Below are 20802 nucleotides of genomic sequence, written 5' to 3'. Positions count from 1 at the left end.
CCCTCTGATCATGGTTTTTCTTGGCTCTGTGGTCCAGTGAGTTGTCACAGCTTCACTCCCAATTTCTGGGATAATCAGGGCAATAATCTTGCCACTGGGTATTTGCTTAGTTGAAATTATGTGGTGGGGACAGAAGCCAGTAACTTTTTTTTTTTTTTTTTTTTAGAGACGGAGTCTCGCTCTGTCGCCCAGGCTGGAGTGCAGTGGCCGGATCTCAGCTCACTGCAAGCTCCGCCTCCCGGGTTTACGCCATTCTCCTGCCTCAGCCTCCCGAGTAGCTGGGACTACAAGCGCCCGCCACCTCGCCCAGCTAGTTTTTTGTATTTTTTAGTAGAGACGGGGTTTCACCGTGTTAGCCAGGATGGTCTCGATCTCCTGACCTCGTGATCCGCCCGTCTCGGCCTCCCAAAGTGCTGGGATTACAGGCTTGAGCCACCGCGCCCGGCCAGAAGCCAGTAACTTTAACTCCTCCATTTTGCTGATGGCTCTTGAATTCTGTTCTTTCATATGGATTTTAATAGGGAGGGTCTAAAAGGAAGCTTCAGTTTGGGATTTTTAGAGCTTCTTCTAAGTACAATTGTTGAATCAAGAGATAAAAATGATGTTATAACTGGAAGTAAGCCCAAGATTAAAAAGGAGATAAATTAGCCCCATTGGGACAGTGCTGTTGGGAATGTGATTTGTTATCACTTTCCTGGAGTCTAGTTTAGTATTTATTTTATACAGAATTCCTGAAAAGATGTGTGTCTCCTTTGACTCAGTACTTAAAGGAATTTACACAAAGGTTATCATCAAAGATGTTCTAGAACTGTTACGCTGGAAAAACACGAAATATTCTAATTATGAATTAATTGGGGATTGGTGAAATAAACTATGGTTTGATATGCTCTAAAAAATAATGTTACAGAAAAAAAGTGTACTGATACGGCAAAATGTATATGACATAGTTAAAAAAGGAGGTTAGACATTGATATATACAGTATAATAGAAAAAGATCAGGAAGGTATACACTGACATTTAAATCTGGATATTTATGAGTGTTTTTTTATTTCAATCTTTGTACATGTATGCATTTTCTAAAAATTGTATTACTATCTTTGTAATGAAGTAAATTATTTTTAAGGGACTAAATAATAAATATTTGTTATTGGAGTGCTTTATGTATTCACTTGACAATTACAGTTTCCTGAACACTGAACTTCAGACTCTTCACAGAAGACTTTTTATTTGTCACTTTGATATTATGCCAGGTTTAGAATACTGGAGTCTCAATCAATAAGGTGGCACCACATTGCAGAGTCATCTCTTTTTACCATGGGCCTAACATGGATGAGGATCAATCAGTATCTGTAAGTCTTTGCAGTGAGGGCAGAGTGACCACTTATTAAGTTCTAGGCTAAAGGATTCTGGGAGAGACCAGCCACACAGAGGACTTCACAAATCACTGGACAGTAAGGAAGATGACCCCACAGGTAGCATGAGAAAATGTAGCTGCTTTCCTGGAATCTAGGTCCTATTCGCCTGTAGCACAAAATGAACCAATCTTAAACCATAACCAGCGTATATAGCTTGGAAAGATGCTAAATTCCACACCCTAAGACCTGGGAATGGATTTTGGCTCTTTCCAGCGTCCTAGTCTTGGGCAAGTCATTCAGCCTCTTGAGACAGTTTCTCTAACAGTGACTAAACGTGCTGACCACCTGTGGTGGTTGGAATTAGAGAAAATAGCATTACTCATTGGCAGGTTTCTAAATTGGAAAGTGTAAAATGTGAGCATTTATAAGTGGTCTTAGTCTGTGTTGTGTGGCTATAGCTGATTCCCACAGACTGAGTCATTTATAAAGAAAAGAGAGTTATTACAGTTTTGGGAGCTGGGATGTCCAAAGTAAGGTAAGAGGATGCATCTGGTAAAGCCCTCCTTGCTGTATTGTCCCCTGGCAGAAGGGCACAAGGCAGAAGCGTGTGCAGGAGACAGAAAGGAGGCAAGAGGGGTGGACCGTCTTTGATAACAACTCATTCTCACAATAACAGCATTAAGCCATCATGAGAGCAGAGCCCTTGTGACCTCATCACTTCTCATCAGGCCCTACCTCCCAACACAGGAATTCCTTCCTAACATACGAATTTAGGGGACACACTCAAACCATAACATAAGCCTTACAAAACGAAACAAGCAAAAGTTTGCTTTTTTCTCAGTGAATATACGCTGCTAACCAGATGTTGCCAGTTCACAGCAGCACACAGTGCAGACTGGGTGACTTCCATGGCTCTTACGAGGCTCACAGAGGTTTAGTTGGCATGTCTCAGCACACCATGACATCATCCAGTGACCTTAGGGCTCAAACCTTGTAACCAGACAGCCCTGCATTTCTAACCTCAAGCTATTTAAAAATTTAAAGGAATCTACATACATACACACTGTAACCACTTTTTACCATATTAGTTTCAATTTAAAATTATGTTTGGTTATCTTCCTTATTGAGAGAAAATTCTAGTGAAGTCTTCTGGGTGAGGATCCTCCCCTTACAGGGAAAGAAAAACAGATGACCAGATGGAAGTGAGAACCAGAACTGAGTGGAGGGTGTCTACCTTGTGTTTTTGTACTTTTCTCTGTTCACTTCTTTCACTGTTTGCAAATAAACCCTGCCAAGGAGGCAGAGGACATAAGGGGCCCTCATGAGGGAAGTGCCTGATGGGATGCAGGACCTCCTCATTAACACTTCACCTAGTTCAAATTTGGCCTTCCCAAAGCAGCTGCTACCTGGGGCTTTACCAGTTTTTGGAGCATGCAGTCTTAAATCTAGAAAGAAATGCCCAGTGTGATTCTTAGATGTTTAGTGGCTTAACCTGTCCCAAATGACAGGGCCTCCCTTCACACTGGACAAGTCTGAAATAACCAAGAGAAACAGTGGTGCTCCAGCTCAGCTCCATGGGGAAGCTGAGAGGGGCCATGCCCAGGGACCATGGGACTTGTCCTGGGTCTGCCTTGGCATTTACCATCATATGATCTGGGCTCAGATAAGTAGCAATACTTTCCTAAGAGGATTCTATTCATACTTTATGAAATATCAGTTGTCTATATCAAATAATATTCAGTGTGGAGAAACCACTCCAGATGAAAGGACAGACTTTGATGAAAATAAGGTGGGTGGGTGAGGGTAAGGAAGCTGAGATGATACGGATAATTGTATACTACACAAAATATGTGCATCAGAACCTAATACATTACCCCATATAATACATGTGTTGTGCTTTTCTTAACAATTGCACTGGAACAAGATAAATGCAAAGGTGGTTATGGCAATTCCCTATTTGTAACGTACTTTTGAGAGGGAAAAATCAAAGAGATCACCAAACTCTGGAGTGCTGAAAGATGATTCCTACTGTGACCACCGCGTTCCTTCAGTGGAATTGCTGCGTGTGACTCTGCAGAGAGAGAACAATTAGGGGATGGTTATGTTCCCCTACACGCCAAGTGGCTAAAGGACTCAAGGCATTTGGGGGCAGCCTATCACATATCAAGCCATGGATACTTAATTTTATTTTGAAGCCAATAGAAAGCACAGAAGACTACAGAAGAGAGAGATGCCATTTATAATTCCAATTATTGAGGATTTATATAAGACAAAGTACCTACTTTTAGTCCCAGGTGTACTAAAAGTGTTTAGTCCCAGGTGTTTAGTCCCAGCAAATTTGTCTTTTCTAGTTTGACAGTAGCTTTAAAAGTGTCCCATGATGCCCTCCCTCTGCAAATTACAGGGCACTCAGCCATTTTTCACAAAATCATGATACTTTAATAACTATGTTGTTTTTCTTTAGTGGAGGTACGATTGAGCCTCACAGATAGATTAACACATATTTTCCTGCAAATGAACATCACTTAGGACATACTCATCTCAGAGGAAATGGCCCAGATGCATGTTGGGGTGAAGGGAGGCTAAGGTCCCAGACTTTCTGGGCAGGAGATTTGCTTCTCAGGGGGAGTTTCTGGTTGGCTGCTTGTCCCAAGATGCTAATGGAGGCAGGGAAGGCTCACTGCTCCAGCCCATGGGGCGGAGCAAGACCAGTCCCCGTTGCTTCAGGATGCATTTGTGGGCTTTCCACCTGCGCTCACTTCCCCACAGCCACCCCTGGTTTGAATGCTGATCAGCAGCCCCATGGGAGCAGCCTGCTTGCAGCCAGGCTGGAGGGGGCTGATCGCAGCCTTGCCCCTGCTCTCCCTGGTGCAGCCCACTCTGGGGACCAGCTCAAAGGATGGTGAGTTTGACATTCTACCGAGATCTTACCAATTTTTCTTTCTTTTCACCACAATTAATTACAAAAATTTGCCCAAGCACTGTGTTTGTTTCCGTGGGTATGATGGGACCCAGAGTGTGGGCTGGGGGTGGGAATGGGGTGGTAATAAAAAAATGATGTAGAATATCTAAAGGTAGATAAGTAGAGGTCCACAAGCTGCCTCAAGGAACAGAATGGAAATGACAGTGACTGGCAGTCTTGCTAGGAAGGGACATGTCAGCCTGTGCGACTGCTCATGCAAAGAGGTCAAGTGATGCTGACCGGCCAGGTGCTTTACCAGGAAGCTCCATTTGGAGGTGAGAAACTGAAGCAGGCAGATGATATGATAATGTTCAGAACCTGGGCTTGCATTGAGACCTGAGAAACGAAGTTGGTTGCTCATGATAATCATCATTCTAGTGCTAATTTTCCTTGTATATTTTATGTATACACTTGCCTGAGTTGCAAATGTAGAATTTCCCCAAATCTGAAACCTAAAAATCATTAAATGCCATCTATGACATCTTCAAGTATGAAAATCCATGTGAGAACAATTGCTGAGGTTTCCATCTGAAGAGGAACCCTGTGCTGTTGAAACTGCAGCTCTGTTTGTGCCTTTTTACACTGTGAACTGTGTAAACACCTGTGTTTGCTTTTCCACTTTGACTATTGAAAGTCTTCAGGCAGTGCTACCTACTTTCAGGTATCCGTTCTGAACTATGTACATGCTAAGCACCTTAAATCTGTGGAGTAAGGCAGGGGTTGACTAAGTGAGCTATTATCTAAGGAGCAGTATTAGAAACTAAGTATTAAATCTGAAATGCAGAATTTGTGGCTTAAAAAACAAATTCTAAGGAAGTGGATTTTGTTTAAAACAATGAAGCCAAAGGGAAAGGCCTCCCAGAATCTCTTCCAGCCAGGGGGATTCTGTCCTTGCACACTGATTTCATGCAAAGAAACCATTTTTCTTGTGTTTTTTTCCTCCTTTCATCAAGGTCAGAAGGAGAGTCAATATCCTGATCAAGTCTTTGTTTCTAAATCAGGAGCTTAGATAGTGATTTCTTAAAATGGGCCATATTTGGAAACCATTTACCTAATTTCATTCAGAATATTTTACTTAAAGCAGTTTTAAGACTTGACGTTTTCCAGTTTGCTTGGCTGCATCCACGTCTCTCCTTAAGCGGCACACCCCTCTGTCCTCGGGAGGGAAGCAGTGAGTTTGGTTCTGTGTTGGGCTCCCTGTTGTACCGATGCAGTGCTCAGCAAACCCCAGGTGGAGAAGGATAGCCCAAGAATGTAGATGAACTGAGAACCCCTCCCTTATCTGGATGCAGCTGCTCTGAGGACACAATGCTGGCCACAGGGGCCAGGAAAAAGACGGGAGGCTGCCCAACCCAGCGCTGGCCACGAGGGTGTTCTGCAATGATGGAAACATTGTATAATTTGTATCTGGGCTACTGAGCCTGTGAAATGTGGCTAATGATGGAGAAGCTAAAGCTAATTCTTCTTCTTTTTTTGGAGACAAGAGTTCCACTCTTGTTGCCCAATCTGGGGTGCAATGGCAGGAAGTTGACTCACCACAACCTCTGCCTCCTGGGTTCAAGCAAATCTCCTGCCTCAGCCTCCTGGGTAGCTGGAATTTCAGGCACGCACCACCACACCTGGCTAATTTTTTTGGTATTTTTAGTAGAGATGGGGTTTCTCCAGCTAATTCTTAATTCTATTTAATTGTAAGTAACTTAAGCTTCAGTAGCTGAGAGTGGCTATGAGACTGCCTCCCACGTAGGGCAGTGCAGGCATTTTTCTTCCCTCAATTATGTCACTTTCTTTGCTCCTCCTCATTTCCTGGCATCTTTGGTTAGCACTGCTGGCTTCAAAAACATCCCACACTTTAAATGTAGGCCCTGTTCTCAGGATGTCCAGCCCCACAGGGAGGCACAGGCAGCAGCAAGGTCAGAGCATCCAGGTGTGCATGTGGGTATGGATGCCAGCCCAGCAGGCAGGGTTGCGCAGGTGTCTTTACCCAGTGGACTCTGTTTAGATTTGACAGGAAGGTGTTAGAGCAAATCGCAGGGGCTCCAGAAAGAAGGAATTTTGTTCGTTTACAAACTGCAGTTTGCAGTTTATCCTTTCCTTGGTCACAAGCACATTTGAAAGCGTATTGCTAACGAAATTGGAAAGTAGGCGTTTCCCCCAACTCTGAGATTTATCCACAACAAGCACAGTGGGGACAAAGCCAGAGGCACTGCCAAGGCAGTGTGAGAAAAGCAGAGGTAACAGCAAGCCCCAGGAAAGACAGATGTGTTAGGTCAACAACAGGCCCCTTAAACCCCCACGGGGCTCTGGTTACTCACCTCATCTGCAGCAAAGTTCCAGAAAACACGGGATCCAAGGTCAGACACCCGTAGCTTGGATCATCATCATTTAAGGGGTCCCTGTTCCCATCTGAGTAGGAGCTCGTGCCTGAAAACATTCCCACTCTTCTTGGTATCAGTCTCTTCAGAGCAGAGAGAAAAATTATCTAGTTTTCTGAGTAAAACATTAAGTTTTCTCAAATCTATAAAGGTTTAAATGTTGGTATAAAGAACTAAGGCAACTAACAAATGCTTTAAAAATGTAAGAGAAAGTGTTTCATAATGGAGAGAACTCAGTCTGACCCAACCATTTGCAAACAAGGAGAGGTGCAGGAGATTCGGAACCAGATCATTCCTAGGCTGTGCCAGAAGACAGAGTGTCCCTAGGGTGTGCCTTGCCAGCCTTCCATATGAATGCTCTTCTACTCTTCTGGAAGGTACCCTGTTCCCCAGTCCAGTTGTGGACAGTTACAGCTTTGTTTTTTTGTTTTTTTTCTTTGAGACGGAGTCTCACTCTGTCACCCAGGCTGGAGTGCACTGGCGCAGCGGCGCCATCTCGGTTCACTGCAAGCTCCGCCTCCTGGGTTCACACCGTTCTCCTGCCTCAGCCTCCCGAGTAGCTGGGACTACAGGTGCCCGCCACCACACTGGCTAATTTTTTTTTGTATTTTTACTAGAGACGGGGTTTCACCATGTTAGCCAGAATGGTCTCGATCTCCTGACTTCGTGATCCGCCCACCTCGGCTCCCAAAGTGTTGGGATTATAGGCATGAACCACAGCGCCCGGCCTTTTTTTTTTTTTTTTTTTGAGACAGAGCCTTGCTCTGTTGCCCAGGCTGGAGTGCGATGGCACCATTTTGGCTCACTGAAACCTCCACCTCTCAGTTTCAAGCAATTCTCCAGCCTCAGCCTCCCGAGTAGCTGGGATTATAGGCGTGAGCCACCGTGCCCAGCCGACAGTCACAGTTTTTAATTCTCAGAACTCTCTCAGCTTCCATGTACAGTTTTTCCCTTGAGTAGCAACATGTTTCAGGCAGCCACAAAGATCCCTACCTAAAACACACTTTTGTTTTATTTTGTTTTGTGTTTGAGGCAGAGTCTCATTCTATTGCCCAAGCTGAAGCACAGTAGTGCGATCTTGTCTCACTGCAACCTCCACCTCCTGGGTTCAAGCGATTCTCTCGCCTCAGCCTCCTGAGTAACTGGGATTACAGGTGCTTGCCACCACACCTGGCTATTTTTGTATTTTTAGTAGAGACAGAGTTTCACCATATTGGTCAGGCTGGTCTCAAACTTCTGGCCTCAAGTGATCCACCCACCTCGGCCTCCCAAAGTGCTGGAATTACGGGCATGAACCACCACGTCTGTCGAAAGCACACTTCTTAGGAAGGAATTTGTCTGACAATGTTAGAAAACAAAAGCTGTTTCTGATTGGGAAAATGTTACCGGAGTTTGGATTTTTCCCTCTGTGTTTGATGTGTGTCCTGATAAGAGGTCACAGGTACAGAAGCTGGAAGCATTAAGCTCTGTTTCTTTGTCTTCCAGAGGATGTAGGAAGAAGCTGGTCTGCTGATTGTGATACTTGTGACCAGCTTGCACAGGACATGGCTGAGGAGGCAGTCCAAAACATTTCTGGTGACCACGAAAGGTGAGTTAGCACTGTTCTCAGAGGGTTTGGTAAGCTTGATTTTAAAGTATGCATTCAGAAATTTTCTTTCAAAAGTCATCACCTCCAGGATGTGGGCTCACTCTGGCATGGGTGGAGGGCCTGTACCAGGAGGGTGCAGTTGGCCGGCAGGGTCAGTTCAGAGGTTGGAGTTGGTGTTGAGAATGGATTTTTTCCTGAAGGCTTTTTAGAAGACTCCTCAAAGCGGATGCCTTCAGTCATGAGAAGTGCTGATTGCTCTTCCTGCAAATGCAGGATACCTTCCAAATTACAGGACTTTCTGCTGCCCAGTAGTAGACAAAGTTAAGCTATCTGCTTGTCTGCCAGGTCCCTTGCATGGAGACCAGGAGGAACCTGGCACAGGAAGAGATCATGGAGTCTTGGCCCATGGGTCTTATTTCTAAATCCTTTTCCCCATGCTCTGTGCACGCCAGCACCCATGTGTTTTTGAGGCTGGGCAGCCTGTGTGCTCTGCTGTTGGCTGTCTCATGGCAGTGTGACATGGTGCAAACCTCCATGACCACTTTCCTGGGCATGGGGCCAGCAAGGTGACCTGCCTGTGGGATGTGGTAAGAACCCAGGGAGGGTCCCCACTGTCCCCTGGCCGGGCGTGATGGGAGCCTTTGCCTGTAGATCTTGCCCAGTGGGGTACCCTGCTACTGCAGGTCCCTTTACCTCCTCACCCCTAAATTTCTCATGCCAAAAATCTGAGTACCTCTGTTGTGACATCTGTAAACTCCAGCAGGGCGTTATAAAAATCAGTATCCTTGATGAATGCTTGCTGTCAGCATTTCTGCCTTTGCTAGCTTACTGTCTTTGTGCCGTCACCATCATTGTATCAAAGAAACCCAAAGCAAACCACGACGAGAAAGTGAGGCTGCACGTGTTAACAGGGTTGGCCACATTCATGCTTGGAAATTTCTTTGCCTTATGTCACTCACTGCTGCCAAGCTTTGTCTGATTTTGGCTACAATTTTTCCCCTTGTTTTTTTTTTTTTTTTTTTTTTGTTACCCCATTTTTCTTTTATTCCAAATGCCGGTGCTCCTGCAGACTCCCAGAGCCTTGATATTGGCCCAATTTGACCTTCACTCCTATCAGCCAGGGAATTGCAAGGAGTTACCCCTTTGTCCTTAGAAAGGACAGAAAAGCTGAGGAGTGGAAGTTGCTGACTTGATGTTTTTCTCCTGTATATTTCTACATCTTGTACTTGCAGAGCAACTAGTTCATGCAGGTACTAGCCGTTGTCATGGGTGTCCAGGCCTCATTTCTGAAGTCATAGCCTTTTGGGGTTTCCTGAGTCACCTAAAGCAAGACAGTGGCTGATCTGGTTCGTAGAAACAGAAGAGGTCTTCTGGACTCTGCTCTATCTCTCATTTCCTGGAGTTAGGCCTGTAGTGTCTGTGTGTGTGTGTGGTATAGGACATGTGTGTGGGTGGTGTGGTGTGTGGTCTGTGTAGTGTGTGGTCTGTGTAGTGTGTGGTATGGTATGAGTGGGGTATGGTGTGTGTGTGATGCATGGTGTGTGCTGTGTGATGTGTGTGTAATGTGTCGGTGTGTGTGGTGTTTGTGTGTGTGGTGTGTGTATGTGTGGTGCGTGGTGTTTGAGTGTGTGGTGTGAGTGTGGTGTATGTGGTGTGAGTGTGAGGTGTGTGTATATTGTGTGTGATGCTGTGTGGTGTGTGTGTGGTGTTTGAGTGTGTGGTGTGAGTGTGGTGTGTGTGGTGTGAGTGTGTGGTGTGTTTATTGTGTGTGATGCTGTGTGGTGTGAGTGTGGGTGTGTGGTGTATACGTGCATGGTATGTGAGTGTGTGATGTGTGAGTGTATAATGTGTATATTGTGTGTGATGCTGTGTGGTGTGTGTGGTGTGTGTGTGGTGTATGTGTGGTGTGTGTGTGTGATGTGTGTGTATTGTGTACATTTTGTGTGATGCTGTGTGGTGTGAGTGTGTGGTATATGTGTGTGTGGTGTGTGTGGTGTGAGTGTGTGGTGTATGTGTGTGTGGTATGTGTGTGGTGTGTGTGTGATGTGAGTATGTGTAGTGTGTATATTGTGTTTGATGCTGCGTGGTGTGAGTGTGTGTGGTGGGTGAGTGTGTGATGTGAGTGTGAGTGTGGTGTATGCATGTGTGGTGTGTGTGGTGTGTATGATGTGAGTGTGAGTGTGTAGTGTGTATATTTTGTGTGATGCTGTGGTATGTGTGTGTGATGTGTGTGTGGTGTGTGTGTGGTGTGAGTGTTAGTGTGATTTTTCATCTTCTCCCAGTTTCATCATCTTCCACCTGTGACCCCCACAATCCATGTCCAGCTTGAATGATTTGCATTTACATTCCCTGGTCTCTAAAACTCATCCAGCAGAAAACTTTGCACAGTCCTTCAAGGGCGTTACAGTGCCTGGATCTTACCTTGGAGATGGTGATAGTGGAGTAGTTGGAATCCTATTTGAGGACCTTGATAAATAGAATCCCTAGAGTGACAGTGAGTGAAAGTGTCTGGTCTAAACACTTAGTTGAGGCAGTAAAAAGAACACAGGAAAAGCCATCATGCAAAAGCCTGTCCAAGGTTATTTCCATGTGAGGGCCTGATGTAAGAGCCCAGCGTTGAACGCCAAGAAAGACCATCATTTTTCTGCTTCCCTGCCTAGTTCACTTTAAATCGATTTGAATATGAGGTCTCTGCAGCTTCCAGCTTGCCAATATTTTATTTGTTGATATTGGTCAGCAAAACGTCCTTCTTCATCCCGACTTGTTGATGAGGAAGTGTCTGCCCCTTATGTGCTGAGGTGGACTAGCCCCAGAGCCTGCTCCAGCCCTCCCTGCCCCTGCCTTTATAACCAGGAGTGCCTGGCCAGAGTGGGTGAAATGGTTCAAGATAAGAGTTCAGCTCCAATGCTCTCATCTTCCAACTGCTCAAAAACAGTCACATTTTTTTAACTTTATTTTATTTTATTTTATTTTATTTTTACTTTAAGTTCTGGGATACATGCGCAGAATGTGCAGGTTTGTTACATAGGTATACATGTTCCATGGTGGTTTGCTGCACCTATCAACCTATTATCTAAGTTTTAAGCCCTGCATGCATTAGGTATTTGTCCTAATGCTCTCCCTCCCCTTACCCCCTACCCCCAACAAGCCCCAAAAAACACTCGCTCTTAAGGAATTATAAGAGATCTGTCATGTAATTCAAACAAATGGCTCAACTAGTTCCCTTGAGGCATCACAGACTGTGTTTGAGCCATCAGTACCATGCCGTTCCCGAACGGCCACAGTTAACTAAGAGGAAGCCAGGTGCCACTGTGAAAATGGTGCTGATTCTGTGCCAGGGCCTGGGGGCCTGCCTCCTCACAACACCAGGAAAAAGAGCCTCCCTTGTATTTCAATTATCTCCGCCTTCCATTTTTTTATTTGAAAAGACTTCTGAAATCTCAAGGAAAATTGGCTTTGTAGCGCTATCCTTGGCACCTCTGTGAGTGGAGGACACCGCTGTTGAGGATGTGCTTCTCACCTTCTGAGACAGAAAGTTACTTCTCAAGGGCCTACTATGTCCCAGGAACCAGGGCTGGTGTTTTCCGTGTGTAGCACTTGGAAGTGATCCCGTTGTGGGGGTGTCTGGGAGGGTCTCAGAACTTGGTGGGTGCCAGGGCTATCTAACCTTGTGTGGGCCCAGAGTGGCGGGCAGTCTCACAGCCGTCGGCTGTGAGGCACACGCGGTGGACAGAGGTTAGGTTGGTCTTTTCCTCAATTTTATTTGCCCACCAGATCATTGCAGTAATCCTCTAAGTCTGATCTGGTCTGGTCTGTATGATTCCAATGCTGTCCCCTTTTCTATTATTATTATTTTTTTTTTCTCATTTCTCTGGCCTTTGGAAGACAAGCATAGTTGAGAGTAGACAAGGAAATCCTTGGAATTATTCAACAGTTTGAGGCCTTTGACCTAGCGACCATCTTCATCTTCAAAATGCAGCTTTGCGCCTCCCTGCAAACTTTCCTCAACTATAAATAGTGTCCTCGTCTGCCCTCTGGTGGCGGCTTCTTGGGCATCAAGAACCAGACTTGTAAAAATTGGGTGAAACTGTCCAGTTTTATCTTTGTAGAAACCTTGTTTAAGATGAAGTAGATATCCTTTAGACTTTATAGACATCCCAAATGGGTAAAAAAGAGAATTCTAAAGAGCTGAATGCATTTGTCAGGGGAAAGGTGGAACACAGCATCCAAGAACAAGGCGAACACCCTTAGCAGCTGGTTACCAAGCATTTAGCTAATACAGGGTGTCCCTTTCCGGAGTGACAGTCCTGGCAGCAGCCCCGTGAAGTAGGTCTGTGTCGTTCCTCTTAAACAGTGAAGGAGACTGACACAGAGAGCCTGTGTCTAGAAGAAGTGGATGTAGAGCTTGCCCTTCTCCTTAGCACAGCAGCCTGCATGGAGCCGGGAACTTGGCGATGGTTCCCATTGCCCTGTCTCTGGGAATGAGCATGGAGGAGAAACCTGAATCACACCATCCGTTTCTAGCTGAATCAAGACCAGAACCCGGGAAACCCGCACCTTAGATCAGGACTATTTCACTCACTGCGCTTGATCTTTCTCAAGTCGATTGGTGCCAGACATAGACACCTCAGGACCCAAGGAGCCACAGGCTGAAAGGGAGTGACCAGGGACCAGATGACGACCCACAGTGATCTCTGCTGACAAACATGAGAGCAACAGACAGCTGCCAAGGCCTAGGGAGTCCAGAGGGAAAGTCGCCAGCTGTGCCAAGGGGCAGAGCTCTGGGGCTGACTTCAGCTGCAGCTTGAGCTCTGGAGGCACACCTATGGAGAGCTTTGAAGGAAGGTGCCATAGAATTGACGTTGGCTTTGGGTGTGCTGAGAACCAGGTTTAAACGTTGGCTCTGCCTCTCACTGACGGCGTGAGCTTCACTGAGTTCACTTGTTTTGCTGGGCCTCCATGATCCCGTCTGCATTGCTGTTCTTGCATTGCTATAAAGAAATACCTGAGACTGAGAAAGGAGGTTTAATTGGCTCATGGTTCTGCAGGCTGTACAGGAAGCATAATGCTGGCATCTGCCACTGGGGAGGCCTCAGGAAGCTTACAATCATGGTGGAAGGTGAAGGGGGAGCAGGTGCATCACATGGCAACAGCAGGAGCAAGAGGAGGGGAAGAGATGCCACACACTTTTAAATGATCGTATCTCAGAGAACTCACAAAGACAGCACCAAGCCATGAGAGATCTGCCCCCATGATCCAAACACCTCCCACCAGGCCTCACCTCTAGCATTGGGGATTACAATTCAACATGAGATTTGCACAGTACAAATACCAAAATGATATCAGCATCTTAAAAAGTAACTGAACGGAACCTCTCAAGTCTGTTGTGGAGATGAATGGGGAGGATGCCATGCAGTGCCTACTCTGTGTCTGTGCTGGGGTCTCTCCCCAGGGCCATGGGTTCCATGCTGTTCCTTTCTGCAGCATGCCAGATCCCCATGGGCTGGAAGTATGTGCTCTCAGGACTGCTAGTGAGCAGTGGGAATGGGGACGGTGAGGCAGGAAGAAAGGAGGAGGAAGAGGAGCCCTGGGGGCCACCAGGGCTTGCCCTGGAAGGTCAGCTCTGTGCATCTGGGCAGGAAGCCCCAGAGGCAGCAGGAAGAGAGATGGGTCTGTTTGGAGGCTGTTTTAGTAGTCAGATGGTAACTATATTTCAGTTAATCTTCCAAAACAGACCCTGAGTTTGGGAAATATGAAGTGAAGAAACCATAGATGCAAGTCATTTTTTTGTTCATATGGCAGCCAATTATGTACTTAATGATTTGCTTTCCAGGAAGCTGATTTGCTTTCCAGGAAGCTGATTTGCTTTCCAGGAAACCAGGGCCAGTATGAAATGACCAGCGAGTAGGCAGGGCTAGGAGCAAAACTGCACATTTATTTTTGGTCCCCCAGCTTCAGGAAAGAAGGTGTGGGGGAGGGGTGAGGTCCGTAGGTCTCCGGCAGAGGAGGCCGGGAGAGTCACCAGGTGGAGCTCTCGGGTGGAGTTCCTACAATCCCAACACAAGTGAGGGCTGAGGAAGTGCGCGCAGCGAGCCCGCTGGGAGCGGCTTTTATGTCCTGGGACTGGGAGTGGGAGAGCAGTGGGCGGGAGGTAGGCGGGTTGGGGGCGGGCAGTGGGCGTGGCTAGGTGGGTTCCGGTTTTTCTCCATCAGAGGTCGGGTTGCGCCTGCGCAGTTGACCTGTGTCTTTCCCGGGCATGGGAAAGCTGACGGTGAAGAACCCGGAACTGCGCCATCTTGCCTCCGTTCGTCCAAACACTTAATACATTTGTGGCAGAAATATGGATATGGAAGGAAGAGTGGTCACAGGATGGCTGTGATTAAACGATTGTATGTAATTTTCCTCTGGTTATTTTCTTTCCCTTAGGTGTCTCCAGGCTGCCTGCTGCCTTTCCTTCGGTAGTGAGCTGTCTGTGAGCACTGACAAGAGCTGGGGTCTTCATCTGTGCAGCTGTAGCCCTCCTGGAGGTGGACTGTGGGTCGGTAAGGCCTTGGGGAAGGAGGCATGGCCACCATGATAAGAATGTTGCTTTATTTCCCTGGTATAAAGAGGACATCTTCCACATGGGAATTTCATTTTCTGCTTTTAAGAAACAGAAGGAAGATCAGAGTGATCTTAAACCTGCTGTTTTGTAAGTGCCTCTGACTTAAATAGTCCATATGCCAGGGTGGTATATTTTTAACTTCTTCACTGGGGCCCACCCCTGACTTTCTGCTTTAGGAGGTCTGGGGTGAGGCTGAGGAGCTCTGGGGACCACACTTGGAGAACCACTGAGACTACAATGGGGCCTCCCAGAGCCCAGAAGGGGATACTTAGGTTACAGGATGTGTCTGCATGGCCACAGGTGTGGGGTTTTCCTCTTCCTCCTTGACACAGAGAGTATCTCTGTTTTCAATTTTTAAAATGAAAAGTCTAAAGTGTTGCCTGAAATATAATTGCCAGGATTCCTTTAAGTAGAAGGAATTTTTGAGTTTTCAACGTAGTCTACACATTTGGTAGACCTGAGAAACTGATTTTAAAAATTAAAATTAAAAAATGTTTTAAATTTCTGAAGAGACAGATTTAAATGGAGTGTGTGTGTGTGTGTGTGTGTGTGTGTGTCAGGAGGTGGGTGTGCCTGGCATCAATGTTGAAACAATGCAACGCCAACTCGTTTTGCAATTCTTATGTTAAGATCATGTGGAATTGTTACCTAAATGCCAGGGGTTTGCCTGACGTCCTTCTGCCGCTGCTTACGTACAGAGCATAATCATCACTGAGACAGCGAGGATTGCCAGGGAAGAAAGCTTTATCAGGTGCTGCAGATGAGGAGGAGAGAGATAAAGTCTCAATATGTCTCCCCAACTGACTAAAACTGGGGGGTTTATGTAGCAGGGAAGGCAAGAAAACAAAAATTAAGAGAGGGGTGAGGAAACAATCTGAGGAATGAGGGGCCTGGCTGGATGCAGGGATCTGGTGGGTCCCTTTCCTGGGTTTCCTAAGGGAGGAACTCAGATGAGATGGATGTTAAATTTCAAGTTTTAAGACTAGGAGAGTCAATTTCCATGTTTATTCAAAAAAAACCTATAAATATCAGTTCTGTGGGACAATTAGGCCAATTTCAGGATTAGTTTCACTCTTTTAGTTTATTTTTCCTTTTGTTCAATTTTGCGATTTTGTGTGCTTTTTATGATTTTTTATTTAATTTTTTCTGTTCAAGGATATGTCCACTTTTTTTTTTTCAGATAATTTGAGCACAGTGACTTTGCTGACTAATTGGTTTCAGAGAAATATGAGTCACTTGACTATTCTAGCTTATTCCCAAACATTTTCTAAATATTTCTTCCTCTCAGATGTGTCCAGTTCAGGAAATTGCTTCGTACCTCAGTTAGCGCATGCAGCCTGCATGGGCGCTCAGCGGCGCTCGATGGTACTTGCAGCACGTCACGCATTAGACAACCCTCAGGAGCACAGCCTTTGCTTTTTTCTCAGCTTTTATTATCACAAGATATTAGTACACTGGACTCTTGACAGTAAATAGTGGCTTTGACTCACACTGTTAAAACTGGATTTGATATTGTCCTACGCTAAACTTGAGCGTGTCCCAGGAGGCTAGGGGAAAGCTGACTGCCGGCATTACTGCTGGGGTGCAGGGAGGAAGCCATGTCCCCTGTGAGGATGGCCCAGCCCTGGCCTGGAGCTCCTGGAGAACCTGCTGCTCTCGGCAGCCTGCAGGCCTCTGCGTTCCTTCTAGCCTGAGCAAAGCTGGCCAGAATAAGAGACTGGGATTAAGGGACCCCAGGCAGAAACAGGTTTCCTTGCAGGAACTCAGGTCTGAGAGAAAAACAGCAGGGTGCTCCAGTCCCCTCTTCACCCACCACCCCCACTTCCTTCCCCTCCTACCTGGGGATGCGAGGCCCTCGGCAAAGGGCAGAGGGGTGGGGGCTTCAGGGAAAGCAGCTCTTGCACCCAAGGCAGTCGCCTGGCTTCTTGCTGAGAGTGGCTCTGTGCAGGGCCAGGTCTAGCAGAAATATTTTCTTTTAACTTTTATTATGGACATTTTCAAACATCCGCGTGAGTAGAGAGAATGGCATCACAAACACTCAAGGACCTATCATGGCGGGCGACAGTTGTCAGCTGTGCGCAGATCCTATTCCAGCTACTCCCACAGACATGGTGGACACGGGCCCCGCTCGCTGCCCAGCCTTCAGCCCTCAGAGATGGGAGGAGTGAACATCAGCCAGGTCCACGCTACTGTCAGGGCCAGATTGCCTGGGTGGGAACATCCTGCTTATAAACTTTGGAGTGTCTTTAATGGTCTTCCTGTTTGTTCAACAGTTCCCCCACCACTCCTTCAGACTGTGGTATTGCCCCCTCTACTACACACCACTGAGCAGGACCCTTGACCCTCATTATTTTATGACCAGACCGCTGGGTGTTTCTGGAACACGCATTCATTGTCAGTGTGGCTGGTGGTCGTGCGTTCCCTCATATTGCTTAGTGTGGGCTACACCTAAGACCTTGTTTAAACAAGGAAATAAAAAGAAAAGACACACTGCAGGACACCGCAGCCCAAGGACACACATCTTCATGATCAACCCGTTGTTAGGCCCGGGTGGCTTTGAACTTGTGTATAACTTAGGGCTTCTCCAACTTTATATATTCTCACCTTCCCAGAACATTGCAGTCTTCAGAATCTGTTTGCTTGTTTTTGTTTTTTTCTTTTTCTCTAGAGGTCTATGCTAATCATGTGCTTCTTATGAATGATGGGAAGTGTGACTGTCCTCGGTGTGCTCTGAAGAGACAGGCAGCAGACCGGGAATCACAGAGCCCATCCTCATTGCCTTCTGGGCAGAAGGTATGCCTGGATCTGGGGAAATTCGGCTTTTCTTCCTGAATACACCTGGATACAGTACATGTACAGTACAGCTTAAAAGCACCTCCATGTTTCAGCAGGAATTTATCAGGGATTGTTTCCCTATCGTGTATGTTTGTGCCAATGAAGCAAGTGTGACTTATAAAGTCTTTATTCAGCTCCAAAGTGTAGTTCCACAGATAAGAAGTGCAGGCAGGGGTAGCCCAGCCCAGAGGAGTAGGGGATAGCCGTCAGATGGGGAGTGAAGGGGTAGCCCTCAGGTGGGGAGTGGGGGATACCCCCAGGGTGGGGAGTGGGGACTGCCCCCGGGGTGGGGAGTAGGGGCTGCCCCCAGATGGCTCCAGCACAGACAAGGCTTCCAGCAGCCAAAGCACCAAAACCCTGCTTATCTTGCACAGTGTGAGGAGCTCTTTGAAGACCCTATTAATTAACACTAGGCAGCCTGGAGGTTTGTGAATTCCCTTGCAGCACAACCCCCAGCAGATGCTGTTATGGCTACATGTTTGCTTTCTGGCTTCCTCTGGCCAAAGGCGAGCCCTGGGAGGATGAAGCTGTCTGCTTTCCTCGCCGTTGCTTCTCTGGTGCCCAGCACAGTGCTGGGTGCACAGCAGGGGTCCACTGCTATTCTGTTAATGAAGTAATGTTACTTTCCCAAATGTACTGGGTTTTCATAAGCAGCTCTCTCATGTTATTTTATTATTTTTTCTTACAGAACATTTGGAAAACAACTAGTAAAGTAGCCTTAAGTGTTGTTAATGAAAAAACACAGGCGCCTCTGGATTGTGATAACAGTGCTGATAGGTATGTCAGTGTACCATTGCGAAATCTTGCTTTTCTGAACATGCAAAGGATATGAGACTTACAAAGAATTGCTCAGATGTGAAAGTGGATGCTTGTTCCTACATGGCCCCGAGGGTGGGTTGGCAAATGCAGCTCTTAAATTGGTGGAAAAAATAATGGTGTTCTGAAGTTAATTTGCCGGAGTAGACCAGGTAGTATGACAAACCCCCGAATGCTGGGAGCCATAGAAGGTGATGTCATACAAGAATCGCCATTGTCTCTATTATGAACTCTGGGAACGAATATGGTGAGCCTTCTGGGTACAAGCACTCGACTTGATGGTAATTGGTGGTTATTTCATGGTGCATAACATACAGACTTTAAAACAGCATTCGATGAACCTTAAAGACATTATGCATTGTGAGATAAACCAGTCACAAAAAGACATATCCTTTATAATTCTACTTATGCGAGGTCCCTAGAGTAGTCACATTCATAGACACTGAAAGGAGAATGGGGTAGTTGCCAGGGGCTGTGGTGGGGAGGAACGGAGGGTTGCTTAATGGGTACAGAGCTTCAGTTTTGCAGGATAGGAAAGTCCTAAAATGTACTGCACAACCATGTACGTGTGCATACACTTAACACCACTGAACTGTGCCTTCAAATGGTTCAGATGGTAAATTTTATGTTATTTTTTTTTTGCCACAGTTTGAAAAAACACAATAGCACCAGACAATACAAAATTCAAAGTAGGTATAATTTAAAAAAATTGTTGGCCTTCTTCTGGATTCTCTAGTGTCACACTGTACCTGAAATCGATGGTTTTACTCCTTCTAACAAAGAACAAATGTAACATTTCTTTCTTAAAGGAAAAGCATAGGTAAATGTAGATGTTTGTTTTCCTCATAATTATTCAGTTCCACTGTTTTCACTGATGCAACTTTTCCCTTCATGTTATTGTTCAAAGGCAGTGACTGGTAATGGCCCATCACTGTTGCCAAGAACAGCTAAACTGATCACAGTTCTTTCTGATCTACCTCCAATCCACCTGATCTTTACTCTTGATCTGCTGCTATAATATTGCTCCTTTTATTTATTTGTAAGATCCTCAAACCTGACAGGAAAGAAGGCAGGGCAGAGCATGAAGCTGGCACTATGCCCTGGGAGACCATGGGCCAAGTCCAACCTGTGACCATGGATGCACCTGATTCAGCCCCTAGGTAGAAAACAAGGATTCTTCTTTTGCCTGTGAGGGCAGCCCACGCTGCACACCTGACTCTGTTCCCCACCATAGTAGTCTCCGAGTCTTTGCTGGCAGCAATACTGGGGAGAATTGGACCCCCCCTCCGACAGTTTGTGACTCAGAAACTTGGATGTGTGGGCCCAGGGCTGTTGTTTTTTGGACTCCATTTTGCTAACAATAAGCCTACCTTTTATGGCCAGATTTGTCTGTCTGTCCCCCGGAAATATGATGACTGAGGCCCTGTGTGGCATCCATTTCAGGGTAGAGCATCTCTGTGTGAAATTCTTACTTCTTTTGGATTCTAGTGGGTAGACTGGTACATCCCCTGGAGCCCCAGTTAAGAAAACTCATTCTTTGCAGCTTGAACAGAATGATTTTCTCCGATGCTTGGGTCAACTAATGAAGAATTTCACAGCTTATTTTTGAGAAATTATGTCAAGATTTAGCTAAGGTGTAAGTAACTGTTCAATGAGAGAGAAATCTTCAAATGGAATCAGCACTCCCTGTGTGCCACCACGGGAATGTCATTCTTGTCCTCTGCTGAGACCTGGCAATGCAGGCAGGGCCTGTGAATACACACGGGAAACAAGAGCGGGGTGGGGTCGCCCTGTGTGGCAGCTCATTGACTCCAGCTCCCACCTCCTGCTTAGCTGCTGCAGTCTGTCTTGGTTACAGATTCGAAGTGCTTGGGTGAGCAAACCTCTGGCCTGTGTGCTCGCTTAGAAGGAAAGGGTCTTCCTTCCTAGCAACAGAAGACCTTCTTAGCTGTGAGCAGAGTGAAGCCTGGTGGGGGTACTCTTGTGTCTGTCTCCTGAGGCCTGAGCACAATCCCCTCCACCCCCAAGCCAGTCCCTGTTCTGAGGCCCTTTACTTTTGTGACTGAATCACAATCAATCAAAGCCTGACATTGTGGAAAGACACAAACATGCATGGACCTTAATCTGGATAGACACGGTGCCTTTTTCTTTTTTCCCAAGACACAGGTAAGACACGCAGGTTTGTTGTTGTTGTTGTTTTCCTAAAGAGAATCACTACATTAAGAACTAAAGGGATATAAAGGGAAAAATAGAAAGCAAGTGACTCGGAT

The 20802-nt window shown here is 46.2% G+C and overlaps 1 protein-coding gene across 1 annotated transcript in view; it reads left to right on the top strand.

Moving 5' to 3' along the window:
* Positions 1 to 20802, top strand: part of PKD1L1 (polycystin 1 like 1, transient receptor potential channel interacting) — a 203514-nt gene that overhangs the window by 6854 nt on the left and 175858 nt on the right. Inside the window, 4 exon segments of the mRNA XM_017868553.1 lie at positions 8175 to 8277; positions 14704 to 14819; positions 17550 to 17674; positions 18405 to 18493. Of these exon segments, the coding sequence (XP_017724042.1) occupies positions 8234 to 8277; positions 14704 to 14819; positions 17550 to 17674; positions 18405 to 18493 (374 nt within the window). The 5' untranslated portion in view covers positions 8175 to 8233.

The sequence above is a fragment of the Rhinopithecus bieti genome, unplaced genomic scaffold (genome assembly GCF_001698545.2).
Source record: "Rhinopithecus bieti isolate Rb0 unplaced genomic scaffold, ASM169854v2 scaffold_3527, whole genome shotgun sequence".
Taxonomy (NCBI): domain Eukaryota; kingdom Metazoa; phylum Chordata; class Mammalia; order Primates; family Cercopithecidae; genus Rhinopithecus; species Rhinopithecus bieti.
Note: the sequence above shows the minus strand (reverse complement) of the source record. Positions and strands in the feature narration are given on the sequence as shown.